At 40.0% G+C, this 19299-nt stretch overlaps 1 protein-coding gene across 2 annotated transcripts in view; it reads right to left on the bottom strand.

Moving 5' to 3' along the window:
* Positions 1 to 1580: 1580 nt before the first annotated feature.
* Positions 1581 to 19299, bottom strand: part of NGF (nerve growth factor) — a 35384-nt gene continuing 17665 nt past the window's right edge. Inside the window, exons 2-4 of one of the 2 annotated variants that reach the window (XM_075521910.1) lie at positions 5781 to 5921; positions 3008 to 3196; positions 1581 to 2456 (exon numbers count right to left, since the gene is read on the bottom strand). In XM_075521910.1, coding sequence (XP_075378025.1) covers positions 1725 to 2444 — 720 coding nt within the window. In that variant the 5' untranslated portion in view covers positions 2445 to 2456; positions 3008 to 3196; positions 5781 to 5921 and the 3' untranslated portion in view covers positions 1581 to 1724. The remainder of the gene's footprint in view (positions 2457 to 3007; positions 3197 to 5780; positions 5922 to 19299) is intronic. The other variant, XM_075521909.1, reaches the window with a different exon arrangement.

The following is a 19299-nucleotide window of genomic DNA, read 5'->3' as shown; positions in this document are numbered from 1 at the left end:
GGAATACTGTGTTTCACTGATCTCCCTCCATCTCTCCTGTGGTGACTGGCAGGTGGCTGCTGCTGCTGTTGTGTTCTGCTACTGTGTCAGAGCATTTGATGCCTATGTGATTGCACTATAAGTGTTCCTTAGTCTTCATTGCCTCCCCCTGCTCCAGAACAAGTTGTCATTATTTGGAAGACACAGGACAGTCAGGAGCCTGCCCTCTCCTTGACCTTTCAGATAACCGACTATTCATGCAAATATTGCAAATATGTTGTTCTGGAGAAAGCAAAACATTCTCACTGGAATATTGCTGTCCCACACCATAACCACCTACTAGAGGGGGCTGAAAAGTGGCATACCAGTGATGATCAGGAATGGTCTCTGTCTCAGTGCCTCCCACTTCACACAGACTGGCACTACCATACCAGAAGGCATATCTTGCCTAGGTTTGGTTGTTTCCACTGGCACTATTTTACCACCACACATTTTCTCTAGAGATCTGCTGCCCGTCTTTGCTGTTTACGTGGAGGAAGCAAATGTCAGGTCTGCTGTTTTCATTAAATAACTGTGCATGAAGGAAGGCAAGGGTGAAAGCGTACCCTCTAGGATTTGGAAGAAACCAAGCTGAAAAACCTTAATGGTATTTGTTTTGAAACAGTTTCTGCAATGGATAACAGCTGCTCTTCCAAAGGAAACAATGAGTGAAACTGCAGCTTTATTCAGTGTGCGATGACTGAAACACCCATCACAGGCTTCAGGCTCCACCGTGTACTTCTAGAGACCAATGTTCCCCAAAGCACAGAAATTAAGAGCGTAGGGTTATTTTGGGGCTCCTTACTAAAACACAGCCTCAGTGATTTTTTTTTTTTTTTTTTTAATTTTCTTCTATCATGCATGAAAAGCCTTGCTCCTATGTCAAGTCTCCATTGCCAAAATACTAGCCTGAGAGAATTTTCAAATTTTAACTATAAGCCACATGAACTTTTTTATATATATATGTATATTGACATTTGCAACCCCATCACTCTAATGTAGCTCATACTAATGAGCTGTGACATACCATTTTAATGCAAAAATACATACATCTTGATTCTACTCCTGTGCAGACGAATGTTCCAAAATAATTCAGAACAGATTATTTTTGCAGTGAAAATAATTTGGCAATTTTAAAAAAAGGCACTAAAGGTCTTATTTAGAAATTTATCTAGCAACATGAAGAACTAGTATTTCTACCAGAAGTTCACCAAGATTATTAATTATAGTAGATTAATATCTTTATGGATAATTAGTAAAACTGGAAGCAAGTTTTGAAAGGTCTTTTTCAGTCTCTTGGTAGTTGGACAAAACATTTCAATTTAAAATAAAACTACAAGACTTTCACAGTGAACTGGCAGGTTTTGTGAGGAAAATTCTTTTGTTGTGGAAGAGAGGAATATGTGTGAAAACTGTGTGAAAAATGTTTTCTTTTTGTAGAATGGCGAGCAAAGATTTGTTCAATGGCCCTGGGAACTTTTCAGAGTTGTAGGGCTGAATTGAGACTAAGGTGAATGTCTTTTGAAGGGTTCTGCCAGTAAATAAATTGCAAAACACAAAAGGTTTCCAAAAGAGTTTAATAAATAATGAGGTTCTTTCTGTACTGTATAAACTATAAATATACCATGCAGTCCTTTATAACTTAAAATAATTTACAGACTGAGGTAGGGGGGTAGGAGGATGTTGCCATGGGGTTTAGATCCATCTCAGGGTCTCCCTGACTTCCTGCTGAGCACACACACACAGGCTGTGTCAATTCGAATAAATCGCCAGGCTGCTTGCTTGCCCTCCATTGTCAGCGCTTTGACAAAGGTGTGTGTTGTGGTGCAGTAAGAGTTCCAGTGCTTTGCATCGATCCCTCGGCACCCGCTGGAGACTGGCTTAGGGTCCCTGCACTTGGTCTCAAAAAAATACTGCTTAAAAACGTTGTTGTTAATGTTGACCTCTCCCAACACTGTCACCTCTTTGCCTTTAATGTCAGTGGCTGTGGTTTTGTCCCCAACCCACATGCTGACGCTGTCACATACTGAGAACTCTCCTCGGTGTAATACGGGATGCGCGGTCCTCTTGGTCCTGGCAGTCCTGTTGAGAGAAACTGCACTGCTGAGAAATCCCATATTCTGTCCTTGCCGTGATGCTGGGGGGGGCTGTGTGCTGAACAGCACCCGAGGAGACCGGAAACGCCTGTTCTTAAAAAATTTTGGGTCCATGGTGATATTTATAGCTTCTCTTCTACCCATCGTCCAAGTATGGTGGCCGTGGAATGTCTGTGCAGCTGCCTTGGGAATGTGGTGTCTGTTACTCCGGTGGGTATTGAGCAGGGAGTGTTCTGCAGGATACTCCAGTGGAGCATTGTCCTCTGACTTTGGAGCTGCCTGTGTGCCGATCAAAAAAGCTATAATCAGAGTGTAGTACAGCATGGACATTACGCTATGCACCTAGAACAAAAGAAAAACGTAATGTTACTGTAAGGCATGCTGGCACAAACGGATGCTGTTGCTGACAATAAATTTATAAGATACCCAGGATCATACAGATTTCATCAGGTATTCATGTGGGTGCCAGATGTTGTTCTTCCGGAAGAGCTCATTCAGACAGCATAAGTGTTCTTAATAAAGCAAGAACATTAGAAAATAATAGCTAGATTATTATTAATTCCTCTGGTATTTGTTATTAGAACACTGTTTATGAAGCACTTGTTTGGTGTTATTAATGTGGAGACCATATGGCGACAGCATGTTCCCAGGAGTAAAATCTCTAGCGATTTTTGCAGTAACCTTTTTGGCCAGGGCTGGTCTCTTGGCTTCAAATACCCTGCAGAGCAGTGAGAGTAGAAGCAGTCCCTTGGCTAAAATAGCTGTCCATTCAGTTAATGTGTCTGCAGAGATGTCCTTGGGGCTAGGGTGGGGACCACCAAGCTTGTACTTGTGGAAGGGGGGGAGCCCCAGTGAAACGTGCCAATTATCACACACTCAACAGCCATGCTTACCTGCCATGTGGACAGGCCCGACCACGCTGGCTGGCTCAGCAGCCTCCAGCAGCCTCCATCTATCCCACCTGCCCTTTCGGGACGCACCACATTGCTGATTTTGGGCAGATAAAGCCCAGGCTCCTTCCCAGAAGAGCTCAGGCATCACACGTCACAAGGGCAGATGGGATTTTTCCATGTTCAAGCTGCCTATTAGGACAAATATGGGTATTACATAGGAGCACCATGGGTGACAGGGTACTTCTGGATTGGCATCTTGGGTATAAGGTAGCTAAAACTGTTGTGGCCATAGTACTGGGAATTATGTACAGGGAAACACCTTCCTTTTTTCAGAGTGCCATGAGCTAGAAGCTCCACAAATGTCACTGCATAGCAGATCCAGCACCAGTGCTAGTCTTCCTACAATCTGGAGAATATGCACATCTGTTTGGGTGTGGAAAAGTGTAAGACAAATGTCTAAAACTTTACTAAGAACAATTTTATGCTAGAAGACCAGCAGCAGTAATAGCTTGTTAGGTAACTACCATGTGTTGACTAATCCAGCCACATGTTTGGTTAACAAAGCAGCAGCAGGCATCCTGGCAATAAGAGACATTCAAAAATGATCTGAAATTGCAGTTAAGGGCAGACATTGTATTTCCTCTGTGAAGACTTAATAAGCAGAGACAGGGTATAAACAGAAAAAAACTACCAAGCAAGGCTCCTCCCCTGTCTCTTTGCCTTGTTTTGCCTGACATGTCTCAGCTGGCCCTGAATTACACTGTGTCCGGCCAGCAGGCAGGCAGCCGCACATAGACTGGACAAACAGGGTTTTGTAAAAAAGGAATCAGACTCTGCAGTTCCACTGTGATTTCCCAGCATGTCTTAATGTTTTTTCTGGGTGTGGGTCAATTACTGTTGAAGTTCCCCCTCTCTCTTTCTGTTCAGCTTTCTCAGACTGGAATCCCAAGCAGCACTAAAGCACTCAACCAGGGCTTTAGCTTTGCTAGAGCACAGTCTTGTAGAAAATGCAGAACCCTAAGATGACCCATAGGATCTTCTGTGGATAGTCTTATCTCGGACAAGAGCTGAAATGAAATAAACAGCAGCATTTGTGCAGGGCTGGGAAGCATTTAAGAAATCAGCAGGAGATGCCAAGTGAAGGCAGTGACTGAAGAGGGTGAAGATGCTACAGTCCTTGCATCAAGGGGAGAAAAGAAGAGAAAGGCCAAAAGCCACATTAGCCATGGTCTGTGCAACAGTTGGAATGGAGAATTGGGGACAAAATGATGATGAAGAGAGTCAAATCTCTCTCAGAGAAAATCCTTACTGTTCTAAAGCTACTTTAAATTGCTTAAAACAAGGCTGAGGGTTGCTGCTTTCCCACATGCTGCTCGTGCTTGAGCAGTCATCATCATCTGTATAAGGAAATAGAGCTGGGTGTAGCTCAATAGCTTGGCTATGCACAATTCAGAGAGTAACCCCTTGTTCTACAACCAAATCAAAATCAGATGGTTCATTACATCTCTAAAGAGTTAGCTTTCCCGACAGAAATGTTAATGGAAAAGGTTTGCAGAACAAAATCCAGGCGCAATTTAGACATGCCAATAGCAGCCTCAACCTATTGTGTTTATACATAAACCCTTTTTTTATTATTTCCTTCTATAGGAAAGAGACATTGCAATGTCAGCAAAGAGCTGTTTCTGGTTTTGGGCTATACAAGATTCACTGCTCTAAAATGCAGCTACATTTATCTCCCTTCTCTGAGTTTCTTATATTGCATATGCTAAGATTATTGCTTTAAGGCCATTAACAAAATCAGAAAGATCTCACCTGCTTGCTTTTTTTTTTTTTTTTTAATAACTTGCCTTGTTATTTCCGCTCCTTGTGGTAAAGCATTCTGTGGGTTGTGTGGCCCAAACACAGACAAAATGTATTTGGGATACCTGGTAGTTTTCCTGAAGATTCAAAATTGAATCTTTTAATCAATTATTAAATTAGTGGAGAATAGAAACTGACAGATTAAAAAAGTGGACTAGACTTGATGACAACACAAGCAAAAAAAGTTAACATTTAAATAATAGGTGTGCCTTAGGCTGTGAGGATTGTGGAGTTTTTTGCTGACATGTACAGGTATTTTACAGACTATTTTGGGGGGTTATTTCTAAACTTTGGTACATACTTAGTTACTAGACCCTTTCATGGTGCTTTCTAGAAGTGTTCACAGTGCATGCCAAGTGCAGCCACCTGAACTTCCAGGGAGATGCACAGCTGCCAATTCTAGTGCTGGTAGTACATGGGTATCTGTTTGTAGCATTGGCCACAAAGGGTATCACAGGCATTTCGAGGTCAAAGATAAAAAAACCTGTACTAAAACAGAGGACATTTAATGAGAACTGTGACTTCTAAGTGGACCATCTGTCATTATAAGTAAACATTCCCCACAAAAGGTACGAAGTCTGGAGACAGAATAAAAGAAGACAGAGTAAGTGGGAACTCCCATTTTAGCCAGACAATAGCTAGCTAGGGGGTATCAGTGAAGCAACTTGTTTAATAAGTCAAAGAACTATGCTTTTCCAAAAATAGGAGTGTTAAATGCAAACTGCTCTCGTCTTCATTCTTTAGAAGACAGACCAATGATTTTTTATGTGCAGGATGACAACTCTCTTCCCCACTTGTATGTCGGTCAAGTGTAATTTAAACACTTCTTCTGGTATAGCTGTTCAGGCTATGTGTGATACTGGTAATAGATGATTTCAGTCTGCTCTGAGAAGAATGTTTGTGTTGTGCTTACCTCTGAGTATACTGCACAAAAAACTGCTCCCCCAGCAAGTTCTTTATTTCATCCAGACGCTGAGCTGGGGTTGGCTGCAGCATGCCATCGGGCCAGTTTGACTGCGTAGCTGAGTCTGGGAGTTGCTTATTCTGCGTTCCCCTAGAAGTAGAAGTATTTGTTTCAACAATTAGCCAGCAAATAACTGTTTTCAGTACCTTTCCTCACTTGATAGCAGGAGTACAGGGACAAAAAAATCCACTTGCTTGGCTCTCTGAACTGTGCCTTTTTGACTGTTACGGTGTAGAGGTTGTCTAAAGTGCAGTTCTCGACTTTCAAGAGCAGTGCATTTGTAAGACAGAGCTACCTTTATTCAGCACCTTTACCAGACTGTGGTTAACAATCCACTGCTTCTGATCCCTCTCGGGCATCTTCCAGGCTCACCAAAGACAGGAGTGATGCAGCATAGTGGAGCAATACGTGCAGATGTCACTGTGTGAGCTCAGTTTGCACAGTAGTGATAGACAAATGGGGGCTCAGACCCCCCATCATCTTTGTGTGGGAAGCAAGTCTGGTTACAACTGAAGGCACCACAAATTGTGTGCCAGCAAATGCAGCCGATGTAAAACTCGGCGACTGCTCTGCTTGGTTGTCCAGATTGGTCTAAACAGCACCATCACCAGCCCCGTGTCCTTTTTCTGTCACAGTACTTCAAAATGGTGCACTCCTATTATCAACACTGAAACACTCAAAACCAGAGATGTTTGTAGTACCTGCAGGACATGAACCTATCTATAGGTTCTATAGCCCTATCCACAGTTCTGCTAGGCACACGTCTTAGTTACGCAGTTCGTGCCCCATGCTTTCTCTTCTTATGATGCCCCAAACACTGGAAGTCCTTTAGAGACCCTGCAGGAGGGTTGCCAACATGCATACTACCATACATTCTGAACAGCCAGTGGAAAGTAACTTTTGTTTCTCCTTTGAGTTTTTGTCAACATATACGGTAACGTTGTCAGTGATTGTAATATTCCACATGAAATACCAGCTACCCACAGGATAGTTCTAGCCTCCCCCATCGCTGTTTGAGCTGTGAAGAAATGCAGTTGCAAAGTTGGCTGGGCTGTTTTGTAGTAGGGTCACATTTAGTGAAAGCGAGTGGAGGAAAGAAAAAGTGTGCAGGTCAGCAGACTGGAGTGATGAAACATCTCATGGGTTGTCCAGTGATAGCGACTGGACTCTGCTAATTGTTTGGAACGTGAGTTCCACTTGAACAATTTCATAAGAGACTGCTGAAGGTCTGTTTCAGTGAAGAGATGATGCCTGAGATCTTTCATTCACACATGGAAAAAGAAAAAAAGAAAAAAAAATTCTAAGGCTCTTATACTGCCAGAGCAAAAAGACACTGTATGCTAAAAGGTAGCAAATGGTCAGCCTCAGTGCTGGATGCCTGCAATTTTAGGAAAAAAACAGAAAATCAGTATGCTTTACGAAATGAAACTTGGAGACAAGCTTGGGATGACATTTTAGGGGGTAAACCAAGTGAGGTTTACGTCCTTGCAATTCTTGCCAATTCCATCCTTACCTGATGGAATCTCTTAATCAAGATCTTTGGCAAACTAGCACTGGTGAGGTGAAAAGACAATGACTTACCCTGTTTCTGTTCTAGGCAGGCTTCCCTTTTTCACTAGTATTCGGGTAGGATTCAGGTGAGGGCCAGAGACATACTTGAGTCTTCCTGGCTTAGGAGACAATCTGAAGACTGTTCACAGGACAAATGCCTTAAACTTTGGGGGTTTTTTGGTATGTGATTCAAAGCAGGTCCAAATGAGTTATTTGGCTGGGATACTCTTTTCATTGAGGCAACATAAACTGTAGACCTGCTCCGAGATTTAGGAGAAATTGGCCAGAAGATAAGGGTAGCTGCTGAAGCCTAGTGAAGAAGAGGAAAGCAATGGGCTGAAAGCAACAGCTGCCAACAGCAGGGAAATCTCTTGGTCAATTCAGTAGATAATCAGAAGGAGAATCACAGATTGCCATTTGCTGGCAGAAAATTATCTGATTGTGGCTGATATTTGAGAAGAGCTGAAGATACAAAACTTGCAGACACATGAAGGCACATACTTAAATGCTTGTCCTCTGGCTATTGTAAAGGCAGAAATAACTCCAGTCTTAATTATTACATTGTGAATAGTCATATAGACCCCAAATCAAAGGAAAACTATTATTTTCCTCACCAATTAAATCCAGCATACTGACTCCTCAGTAGAGTACATTTCTGCTTGTAAATTAATGAGTGCCATTGAAAGTGATAGAAACAGTATTTTATTAATCTTAAATATTTAGATAGCTTATCTGTTCCATTTAATAAGGTAAATAAGGGTTGTATAAGGTACTCCTGTACTGCAAAAGATCCTGCTGGATTCAGTGTGGAGAGTCAAGTGCATTTGCTAAGGAGAACATGCTGCTAACACCAAAGCATGACCTGGGTTAATTTTACACCTGCACAATTTCTGTCCACAGGGGAGCTGGCTGCCAGTAACTGTAGCCTCTGGGTTTGGCTCTTACCAAGATCCAAATACAAGCTACGTAATTTTTAAAAATCTAACTGAAATCTTCCAAGCCCGTTTTCAAGCAGTGCAGGGCACAGGAGTCATGTGTTGCGTGCTCATTTGTATCATGTTGTGCAGCACTTCTGCAATGATTTGGCCACTCTTTGGATTTGCTGCTGTCTGTAGGTCATGGCTCATGTTTTACTGTACCTGTGTGGTTGAAGCATTTAGGAGTTAAGCTAGTTACAGTGATGTGACTGTGTCAGAAAGGTCAAACAAAGTTCTAAAATCCAACGCTTCATGCTACCAGACTGAGTATGCTGTATTTTTGCAAGAATGTCCTAGTAAAGTAATAACCCTTTCAGTGGACTCTTGACAGTTTAGTAACAGTAATGATAGAGCTATAATATGCTGGCCACTGCCAAAAATAATCCAACAACTTTTCCGACTGTTCTGCCACCCTACGAAAACACTGCTTCAGTTCCAACTGGCTGGTTTTTAACCACAAAAGAGTTTATTTTCAGCAGGGCTTTTTTTTAAGTTCTTTTACTGTCTTCTTCCCGGATTCCCGGTTGTGGCGGAATCCAGTAAATGATGCAGTGTTATTCAAACGATGCTGAAGACAGCATCTATATACTACTCTTCTCTACCTACCATTCCCAGAGATTAATAAAATATCCTACTGAAGTAAGTATTTCTTCAGAATTTACATGCATTCAGGATTACAGAGGTGGGGGGTAAAAACCCCCACTTCATTCTTACTTCTTAGTCTCAGCACATATAGTAGGAGTAGTGGCACATTATAAATATATAAAATGCTATTTGCACATGAATGCTTCATAGGGGTTTACAGTAAAACAAATACAGTATTTACCAACTGATCTAAGGGCTGTCTGAAAAAGGTAATAATTGAAATATAGATGATCAGTCTCCCTATTTCTTTGCGTATTTGGCAATCACGCAATAAAGATGCCACTAGTAAAAGCTGAACAGTCTAAAAGCAATGTTACAAGGGGCTTAATGTAAGAGTGGAGAAATGGATCACATCAAAAAGCAAGTGGTTCTGTGTCTTGAAAGACTCTATGCTTGCAGGCACCTGTAAGCGAAACAAGTGCCAAACAAAACAAGTATATATAGGGAATTCCCATTTTTTTACACAGTTATCCCGCAGAATCTGAGGAAGAAAGGATGAAAAGAGCATGTTGCCTGGAAACTTATTTAGAACTGAAAATTTAGTAAATTTACTAAATTAATTGCTTCCAATAAGAATAGCAGTGCTTAAAATTGTCGCCAAATCTCTGTATAGGTCTCTGTTCCATGTAAAACCCCCAAACCTGTAACTCTTGATTCCAGTGCAGATCAATTTCAATTCAGACTGCAGTACTTAGACGGTTAGCAACTGGGTTATAAAGCATGTAAAGATATATGTGAGAGTTTTGGAATTCTGAGAGCAATTTACAGATTTGACACTTCTCTGTGAAAACTGTGGTTGAATTCTGGCAGTTCTGTTTTTGCTAGAATACAGAAATATAGCTCTTTTAAACCTGGAAGCATTGATAAAGTATCATTACAGTGGGGAGAAAAAATGGTGTACTATGTTGAAGTAGTTCAATTTCATGACCACCACTTGTATAACTGGAAATAGAGCATGGAATATTGGACTCCAGGCCATCACCTACTTTTTCTCCCCAGGACACTGAACAGTGCAGCTTCTCACTTCAAGAATGTTAATGTTTTATTTTAAACTTTCTGAAGGAGAGAAAATGGAAGCTTGATTTAGCACAACTCCAGCAGACCAGTAGTGGTGATGTTCAACCAGCACAAACTCCTCCCTCAGGTATTCAGCTCTGTCAGAACAAATCAGAAATACTTCTTTTGCACATCTGTCACAATCCTAATGTTTTAAATAGCTTTTCTGGGGGGGTGTATTTTAAACAGAAGTGACTGGACTTAACCAACCCAGGAGGGTCCCTTCCAGTTATGTGTTCTTCTAAAATCAGCTGTTTCCACAGAATAATATTATATATACTTGATGGTAACTGGCAAAACTTCAATACAATGTTTTGCTACATTTCAGGGGTATTTTTACATTTGTGTTTAAAGTGGATTGATTTTGCTCTTTCATTGACTTAGTAGGAAAGGCTGGGGGAGACAGATGAAAACCTGCTACTTGAAATTTACTTGAAAAACATATAATTACATTTCAGAAAATTCATGGTCTTCTAATGTTTCTTATTTCTGGTTACATTTGACCATGATATCATGAACAACGGGAAGCTTTCCAGTAGGGAAATTTGCTCTGGGGCTTGTAAGAACTTCCCAGTATCCATCAGTCCCAGAGCATTCAGATCACTCTGAGAATAATCATCCTTGAGATTAAGAACAGTTTTCTTTTTTCTCATACCTATAGAATGAAGAGAAACAGCTGCTTTCTTCTTTGCTGCCAATGTAGTGCAGTTAAGATATATTTAAGTCTTAAAGGAACATGAATTCTAGTAATTCAGTTTCCAGCAGACATTGTAGTCTCACTGTACTGCCTTGTTTCAGCTAGAAACAGTACTCGGACACTGGTCATCCAGGTGTTTTTTGCAGGATCAGCAATAATGTGGTTCTTTTATACAGCATGGTACCTCTAGAACAATCATTGTGAGGTGAAGCAAAATGTTTTTGTCATGACCAAGAACAATAGAAATTTTAGCCACAAGTGTATATAAAGCTTTCCTGCTAGGCCAGCTGACAGTCAGCCAGCACTTTAATAGTGACAACCTCTAAGGTTTAGTTTACAAATATTGCAGTAATACAATGAAGGACTCCTACTATCGAATCACAGCCTTCTCCTTTACGGCAAATCCCTACCTTACAGTGTCTCTTACAGTGTCTCTTACAGTTCTACAAAGATGATTTATCCCTTCCCAGTGTTGGTATTTTGGCTGAGTCCCCCGGATGCTGTAAGTTAAAAAAAGGGATTCAGTCATTAATAGTCAGACTGCACTATGGCAGAATTTAATACACATTCGCTTGAGACAAATGGGAGCGATCATTTTCAATCACACCTCACTTAAACAGGTAAAACTTTTACCTTTTTTTTAAGTTGCACATGATTTAGATCCAGCCACCAAACTTTACAGGTTAAAAAAAATGTGTTTTTTTTACAGAATGATGACTTACTTTCCACTCAGAAACTCAGAAGAGTTTTCTACAGTGAACTGTAAGGGCTGAGGATGTGCATTCAGCGCTGAAAACTTTTCAGTTTTCAGCCCAATTCATTTTCCAATTAGCTTTTGCTGACAGTGTGATCTGAGTGCCTTGCCACGTGCTTTTGCTAAATGCGAATGGGGATGGGGTGGGCAGGAAAAAGTTCCACATTATTAGTTTGTTAGAGATTAATATACACTCGGTGTATTAAAAGTGTGTAATTCCATCGTGTCTGGTTGGAATGTATTCTTGCTTTCCTTGAAGAGTGCTGTATTTTTTTTTTCATTTGAGGTTTTTGTCTTAGCATTATATGGTTCTGTAAATATGGTGATTGTATTGCTTTGTGAAATCTCACAATGTGAGACTTGAAAGACCAGGAAAATAAATAAAAACCTGGTGGAGCAATCAGTAATTAAACCCATACTGCTGTGTTACAGTTCTACCAGCCTGAAGTGGAAACTAAAACCAAGCCTTGATTTTATACCAGGACACCTCTGACACCGCACGTAATTACTGTCATAGTACCAAACAGGCAGGAGCATCCTCAGCTTGCATGAAGGGTGCTGCTGCTTGAATTAAAGGAACAAAATTTTCCAAAATGCTTTGGCAAGCCTTTTTGTTGTTTGTCATCCATAATGCACCAGTAAAGCTTTAATTATGTCTCAGTTTTTATCCTAGATACTTACTATTTGCTGCACACGGAATACTGATTAGGCTGTTAGAGCACAGAAACCAATGGTAATATGTAAGACCTGTCTGTCTTGTAGGTCTTGAGGTTCTTGGGTATCCTGCTGCTTCCAGTAATGCCTGACTAGGTAAAGTGAAGCACTAGAATTGAATTGGGCTATCAATGTGGTATTACTATCTGTAAATGTTAGTAAAAATGAAGCATGTTTGTCTGTAATACAGACTATTTTTAGTGCCTTATTTTAATAGAGAAGACAGTGCAGCCTTCTAATTGCATATTTACCAGATTCCATTAAAGTAGCTCCTATACTAGTAAGAGAAAAGATAAATTATTGCTTAGTTTGGCTCAATCAAATACAGCAAGTAAATTATTTTCTAAATAAAAATAAACATAGGCAATAAACATAGGCATAGAATGTTGTAATCTAAAGCATGATACAATTTGGAATGTTGTTTTTTGTCATTCTTGAAGTTTTTGGCGTACTTTAGGGATGTGCAAAAAATAAACAGAAAGAATATTTGAATCTTTTTGTCTTTGTGATTACAGAAATGCTAATATATCTTGAATTTATGAAATGACACCTGTTTCACAAGTGAGCTTCCCTAGTGCAAATAACCTAGTTACTCTCAAGTCTCATGCAGTTCATGCAGAAGGTGTGGAAGAACAAGGGATTAGGCTGGTGTGAACACACATCTAATTTACCAATTTTGTAATTCAGATTACAGGAAATAGAAGAAAACCAATATCATAATAGCAGGAAATAATAGTTTTCAGAGTATTGAATGAGCCAATAGAGTCCCCAAAGTATTTGATTAGACTTCTCCATTTCAGAGATGAGAAGTGGTTGCTTTATTCAATAATGACAAAAGAAGAAGTTTGTACTATATGGGGTTTGACCCAGCAGTGAAGTTTGTGCAGTTCTTTCCAATGACACAATATGGAGCATGTGTGCTGTGCTAGCGCTACTGGTAGAGGACGGTTTGCAGCCAGTAAACTGCCGCTTGTTTTCTGGTATTATTTGCAATGATGGATGATATGCTGGGCTGTCCATGCAGCAAATGGGATCATGGAGGTCACCAAAATAAGCAACAAGTAGTGTATTAGTTTTATCTCACTGCTTCTGGTAGTAAGAGAGACATGAGGGAGGCAGTTGCTGCCGAAGTTGCTGTTAAAGAGAAGGTGTCTACTGGCACATCTTCCTCACTGAAACATTTGAACAGGTATATGAATTAAAATTTAGCAGTAGCAATTCAGGGAAAAAATTTCTGAGACCTGACAGGCCTTGAAGGGAATCCTTAAGCCATTATGACTAAGAGCAGTGTCAGAGGCACTACATTTCAGCTTTCCCTTGATCTTAGCTGATGAGCAAGAAAATGGGAATTTCTAATGGACTCAAGATTTCATTCCTCTATTATATCTACAGTGACTCATCCTGTAAATAAGAGCTTTATGTATGCTGGAGAGCCAGTTGGAAGCTACCTGTGTCTCATACACTTCCTTTTGTTCCAAATGCTTCCAGTACTGAAATGTTCCTTGGAGTATTTCTAGGGAGAGTGGTAGACTGAGAAAAATGCCGCCCTGCAGCAATGAGCATGCGTCATGTTACCATGATCATCATCATCACAGGATGTGCAACAAATATCTACCCTAGTTTTCTGACTCAAGTTTACTCTAGGCAAGGGTAATAACAAGAATGCTTGATAGCCCATGATGCATCTGTCCATTTTGGGTACTTAAGGGAAAATAGCGCTATGAGTCTTGATCTGCAGGGTGGGGATTCACCAAATCAGAAACCAATAAGGCTTTGGAAAACACTTCTTAGGGTTTATTTTATGCTTATTGGGGCATAAGTAATGGGAAATGACTTATTTGCAGGAGCCTATTTTTATCACTTCTATCCTTCTGAACCAGTATATAAATATTTCAGTTGCTAGTGCCTCTGCAGAGAAGCCCAAAAAGAGGAGAGGAAAACAAGTCTGTTGCCCATCACCTTCATTAACACTCCATTCCCTCAGAGCACAGGGTGCCGAGTGAAGCTGCCTGATGGGAGAGATCCAGCCTGCAGCAACAGGTGGTGCTTTCTTGCAGTAGGTGATGGAGACTTGCGACGCAGGACAGACAGAGCTCAACTTTAAAAGGCTTGCTTTGTAACTACTGACTTGTAAAACATAATCGACACCTCTATTTCTAAGAATGTAATGTTTAGCCTCATGGTACTCTCACATATAGAATACGCTCATGGGAATGTAGAGTTATCAACAGTCATCTAAAATGTGGCTTCCTTTGGAAAACAATACATGATCTTCAGGTCATGATGGCCATACCAGTAAAAACGTGCAATGGGATGCAGCTCTTATTGTGACAGGTTGGCTGTTAGTACAGTGTTAAACATGCATGGAGCCACCCTGACAGAAGAGAAAATTTTATCCTATTTAAGATAACAAAGACAAACTGATAGTCATTAAATAAAAGATACAGAAAATGTCTCTGTCTGGATAAAAATCTCTTTAAATACAGTGAAGGAAAAATGAATTAATGGCCACCTATCAAAACTAGCGAGAAATCTCTCTGAAAATAAATGACAAAAAACAGCGTTAGAAGGAGCATGTGAATCTGATTCTCCTGAAGTTGATGGCCTCAGTGGCATAAAGCTGGTATAATTAAGTGAGCTAGAAATAAAAATGCTGGCTAGAAAGAAGTTATCTGGGCATACTACAGTTGTATGTCATCCCTATGTTATCATCTAGAAAGCAAATCCTAAAATTAATGATTGGCATGTGATGATTGCTTTGGAACTTTCAATATAGACTTCAAACTGTATATATATTTTATAGGACTCCAGGGCTTCATAAATCCTAATTCATTGGCACAAAGGAGTGACTAAAGATCTCGGGCACTAACTGACAGGAAAACTACTGCAGCATAAATGGGATAAATCCATCCCACCCATATAAAGGTGGATGCCTGTGAGGTCTATGGGAACAGATGCCTCCATCCTACCCAGCTACCAGCCCACATGAAAAAGTGCTGCTCACCTACAGTTCCTGTCCAAACACAAGAAAAGGAGTCGTTCCCTAGTTGCTCCTTAAAACAGTGAGTCCAAAAGAACTGCATGAGGGTGGGTGCATGGCCTGTCCTTCTCTCTCTCTACACCTTTCCCAAATGGATCTTGAGCTGGTTCTGCCAAGTGTCTAGCTTGCTATATTTGGTCCTGAGGTTTCCAATACAAAATGACCGGAAATGAAAGAACTGGAATTTCAGACTTTATGAAACTACCAAAATCAAACTAGAATTCATCTGGGAAAAGAAAGTATGAGGGCAATCAGACTACAATGTTACTATCCCATCTTACAGCCAAAAGTAGTTAAGGCAGAAAAACACAATATCTTTAAGGGCCAGTAAACTTTTCCAACTAGTGATCTTATTCCAGCTATTCAGAAGGGAATATAAATCCTGATTCTTGTCCAAACCCTGATTAATAAGAACCAGCTGAATCCTAACAGCAATGCTAGCATTTAATTTTTATTCAAGCTCATAATTTTAATTTTTGTTGTCCCTTTTCACTTTTCTACCACTGTACAAAGAAATTTGAAACAAATGAGATTTTTAGCAATTGCACATGTATTGTAGTGTAATGCATAAAATGTGGTGACTCCAAAAATGAGGTACAAAATAAAAATGAGCTGGTATATCATGATCAGATTCTCAAAGATAGATTCCATCATCTGTAATGTTTCTCTAGATCTTGAATTTGGAAAAGAACATTATGTAAGTACAAAGAGCATCCAGAAATTCTGGCCAGGATCCTCATGACTTTTAATACTTGATGCCTGTGTGTTTCAGGCTTTCCTGTTCTACTAATTCTTTACATCAAAAAGGAATTTTATCTTCTACTAATCTTCCAGTGCCTTTATAACTATTTTAAAAGCCTCAACGATATTTTAATGGGGCAGGAATTCTGAAAATACAAAAGGGAAGTTGAAGTGTGTCTGTACTTGGCAAGTCAAAATACAGGAAGGATGCAACAAAGAATGCTAGAGTTCAGAGAACTTTAAAATGTATGTTCTACTGAAGCGGAGGATCTGGCTGCACTTGATAAAAAATTTTGTAGCTGGAGCAGTTCAAAATGATGTGTTGGATTTTTTTCCATTGCAAAAAACCTTAAGGATGTAGGTAAGGGATTGCAAAATAAAACTTCCACCTTACAAAATGGAGGTGCTCTTGTGTTCATTCAGAGATTTCTGAAATAGTGGAGAAATAGTCAATACTGAAACAGAATATTACTTTGCATATGTAGGATTTTCCATCCAAAAATGTCAAGTCATTTTACAAGCATTTAATCAAATGGGCCTTGCCACTAGCTTATGGTCTGTCAGTAGAAGTTACTTCTGTAGCATGTGAAGAACCTGAAGAATAACATAGGATTCTTGCCAAGCAGAAGCTATGTTCCTTTTCTCCCTTGCCCTGCCCCCCTCTCCCCCTTTTTTTTTTAACTTCTAGGATATTCTTTCCTATTTCTAAATCTATTTTACTTTCATGAGACCTACGGAATTCAATTACCTTCTTAGTGATTGAATTTCCTCTCTAATAATTTACTTTACAAGACAATATGGAAATCATGACAATATGGAAATCGTGACAAGAAAACGCAGCTGAGAGCTTTAGAAATTGAATTCCTTATTTTCATTGCAATTGAAAATGGGTATTGACCCCACGGCAGTCACATTCATTCTGTGCCTAACTTATTATAACTACATTTAACTCATTTTGTTAAAAGTCCACATAAGGTATGGGAATAATACTTTTAATTAACTTAAAATGTTAATATTTTTCTTTAAATCAACATGCCCCAAGTTGAGCTGTTGCTCATTAGCAGTTTGACTTCTGTATTCTTTGACATATCCTGTAAATTTGAAAAGGATATAATTTCTAGATGAGTACTGGACATAAGCAATGGAGAGCAGTGAGCTGTGTCCTGCTATACATGAGGTGACATGCAAAGATTTGGGCAGATATTTGTGTATCTTCTCATTGCAAAGCCTGAGCTTGTTCTGACGATTGTAAAGGGGTAGTGATGCTCAAACTCTTGTACTCCACGTGCCTTTCCCATTTAATTTGCATTCAAAACAATTTCCTTAGAATTCCTAAGTACTCCACCACAGAGATATGAAATATGGTGGGTTTTGCCATCTAAACTAAGCAAATAGTTTAGTTGGGTGCAAGAAAAACTTTCAACTTCGAAGGCTTTTAGTAGTTTCTGGTGACTTAAAAATTGAAAGTTACTAAAGAGGTGGAAAAAAGGGTTTTCTTTCTCTGCACAGCAAGACCTTTTTAAATCTGGTGCAATTTTGAAATGAGAGGATAAAATGTCCTAAGAACAAGGTCTGTAAGAACAGAGAACCTAAGAACAGAGCTGTCCACAAAAAAAATCTGGAAACACCGCCAAATAAAACAGAGTAAAACACACAAACACTGAAAGAGTTATCAGATTGCAGTATCATCTGTGTAACTGTTGTGATGTTCTCCGGAAGCACAAGTAGTTCTTACAGGAGAAATAAGAGTGTCCTGACATCTAGGGTAGTTTACCAAGAAAAACACGAGGTTCTTGCTATTGCTTAGACCTTTAAGCCATTTGTTTTAATACTTTGGCTCATCTGGACATGATCAGAAAAATGAAACACACAAGTAGGATTTCATCTTTGAGTTCTAGCATTTCAGAAGCAACGATGCTACATCATTTTCTATGAAGAGACAGAGCTGTTCTGTAAACTGTGGTGCTGCTGGAATTTTTACCCATGTGCTTTCATACTTTTGTATGTTTGTACTTGGTACTTACTTAGAATTAAAGTATGGTTTCTATGTAAATGTGTTGACATTTATGCAAAGTGCTGATACCTACATTTTTTTTTCCTATTGTTTTCTGTTCTGAACTGTTTTCAGCCTGGAAGATAGTCTTGATTAATTGGCAGCAGAGTAAACCGTTGCAAAGCTGATCTGCATAAGGGTTCAGGGTGTTTGGGAAACAGATCTGATTTCTTCGCACTCTTTTGTTTGCCTTCTTGTCCTTATTTGTTCACTGTGTTTTTGTGTGTGTGTGTGTGTGTGCCTCAAGTGGTAGAAAAAGTGTGGTTTTGTCAATGTTTGTAATCCATACGAGTACCAGTTCCTTCTCTCTTTACCATAATCCATTTTTGCACCTTTCTTTATGGAATGAATGGATTAAAAAGCATTAGGAGAAAGGGATTACCATCCCCAAGTCCAGCCTGTGACTGCTACTATGACTAAGTGGTACAGCAGCAAACACACATGATATGCACTTGCACTAAATCACTCTATCAGGGCCAGACCGACCTGTGCATTCCCTATCTAAACAGAACAGTTGTTCTGTGCAACAGTTGTGCTGATTTGATAATGATTTGCTGGGCAGCACGCTTAAGGACCAAGCAATATATTCCTGCTGGTAAAATCTCGTATTCTCTGGAACTCAGTCCTGCCCCTGGTCATGCCTATGTCTTGACATACTCTTTTTTGTTTCCTCTCCAGCTCCAAGTGCTGTCTGCTCCACATGCTTTCTGACTGTGTCCTCTCCTTTATTTGCAAGCCTCCCTGCCTTCTCCTTTCACACATTGAGACCAGCTGCCTCAGAGTTGCTGCCCTACCCAATCTTCACTGCAGAGCACATTGGACCTCTTGTTGTCTTAAGCATCTTGGCTTTCATCTTCTGTGGAAGGTATTTACTCATTATCGTATTAACGCATTGCACAGTGACTCACACGGTTGCAATGCTAGACAACTGCTGGCAACCATAAAGAGAGGTACTAACAAAATGTTGTGGATTCTGTACATTAGCAACAAAATTCAGAAAAACTAATTAAAACTGCATATCCTTGTACTGAATAAGTAAGTACAGTGACTTGATGTAGGAGGTTACTTCATTCCTATGCTCTGAGAATCTCAGCTCTGCTTTAGTTGAGACCCTGACACTAAACCTATGAGGCCAGAAAAATACAGTCCAAACTTCTGCACTGTGCAAAGCTCCCAGCATCCTGAGTGTGTCAGGCAGCTGCTGCACAAAAAATCTGACTAATGCTCCCAGAGAGCAAAG

The sequence above is a fragment of the Mycteria americana genome, chromosome 20, assembly GCF_035582795.1.
Source record: "Mycteria americana isolate JAX WOST 10 ecotype Jacksonville Zoo and Gardens chromosome 20, USCA_MyAme_1.0, whole genome shotgun sequence".
Taxonomy (NCBI): domain Eukaryota; kingdom Metazoa; phylum Chordata; class Aves; order Ciconiiformes; family Ciconiidae; genus Mycteria; species Mycteria americana.
Note: the sequence above shows the minus strand (reverse complement) of the source record. Positions and strands in the feature narration are given on the sequence as shown.